The following is a 1,068-nucleotide window of genomic DNA, read 5'->3' as shown; positions in this document are numbered from 1 at the left end:
ATGATTCACGCTGCAGTTCAATGTGATCCTAGTCAACCTGAATTATTATTATCCTGTATGTATGGATACTGTGATTATTCTAAGAAGAAAGCTCAATGGGAATTTATCAAAGACATTGGACTCAACATTTCTCAACCCTGGGTTCTTCTTGGTGATCTTAATTTCCATATACTAGATTCTTCTTCATCAGCAATTTCTTCAGGTGATGGCTTTGTTAATTCTATCATTCAGGAAGTGGGTTTGCAAGATTTGGGTTTTATAGGCATAGAACATACTTGGTCAAATAATAACTTGGGAACTAGTAAAAAGAAATCAAGACTAGATATGGCTTTCACTAATGGTGCTTGGAGTCTACACTTTCAAGAATCTAAACTTCTTCATTTAACTCAAAGTGGAAGTGATCACTTCCCTGTGATGTTAGTGACATATTACTCTCAGCCAAAACTTTGGAAGCCTTTTAAATTCTTTCAGACTTGGCTTCAAGATAGAACTTGTGCAGCTGAAATTGCTAAAGCTCGGGAAAAATCAGTTCAAGGCTCTCTAGGTTACAAGCTCATTAAAAGGCTTCAGTTCACCAGGATTACTTTATCCAAATGGAACAAAACTTATTTTGGAAACATTGATCAGAATGTGGATAATCTCCAATAAAAGCTATTTGCAATACAAGCCATGCCTTTCTCTCCAAAAAATACTTCAAAAGCTTTAGAAGTCAGTCAAGAGTTGGATAAGTGGCACAAGATACAGCATGAGTTCTACAGGCAAAAGTCTAGGTACAACTTTGTAAAAGATATGGATTACAATACTAAGTATTTCCATACTTTAACAAAGAGGAAGAGAGCTAGAAATAACATTGATTCTTTAAAAACAGATGATGGAACTTGGTTACAATCCAGAGATGATAGTTCTAACATGCTTACTCAGCATTTTAATAATATAAGTACTTCTCAAAATCCTACAATTGAAGAACAATATTATTCTCATATTCCTACTCTAATTACAGAGGAAGATAACAATCTACTCTAATTACAGATGAACAAATTCATAAAGTTCTCAAAAGCATGGAGAGTT

At 34.2% G+C, this 1,068-nt stretch overlaps 1 protein-coding gene across 1 annotated transcript; it reads left to right on the top strand.

Moving 5' to 3' along the window:
* LOC113291460 lies at positions 1 to 648 on the top strand. The gene has a single exon (XM_026540992.1). It carries the CDS (start codon positions 1 to 3, stop codon positions 646 to 648), a length of 648 nt encoding a protein of 215 aa, XP_026396777.1.
* Positions 649 to 1,068: the final 420 nt, after the last annotated feature.

Source organism: Papaver somniferum, chromosome 6, assembly GCF_003573695.1.
Source record: "Papaver somniferum cultivar HN1 chromosome 6, ASM357369v1, whole genome shotgun sequence".
Classification (NCBI taxonomy): domain Eukaryota; kingdom Viridiplantae; phylum Streptophyta; class Magnoliopsida; order Ranunculales; family Papaveraceae; genus Papaver; species Papaver somniferum.
Note: the sequence above shows the minus strand (reverse complement) of the source record. Positions and strands in the feature narration are given on the sequence as shown.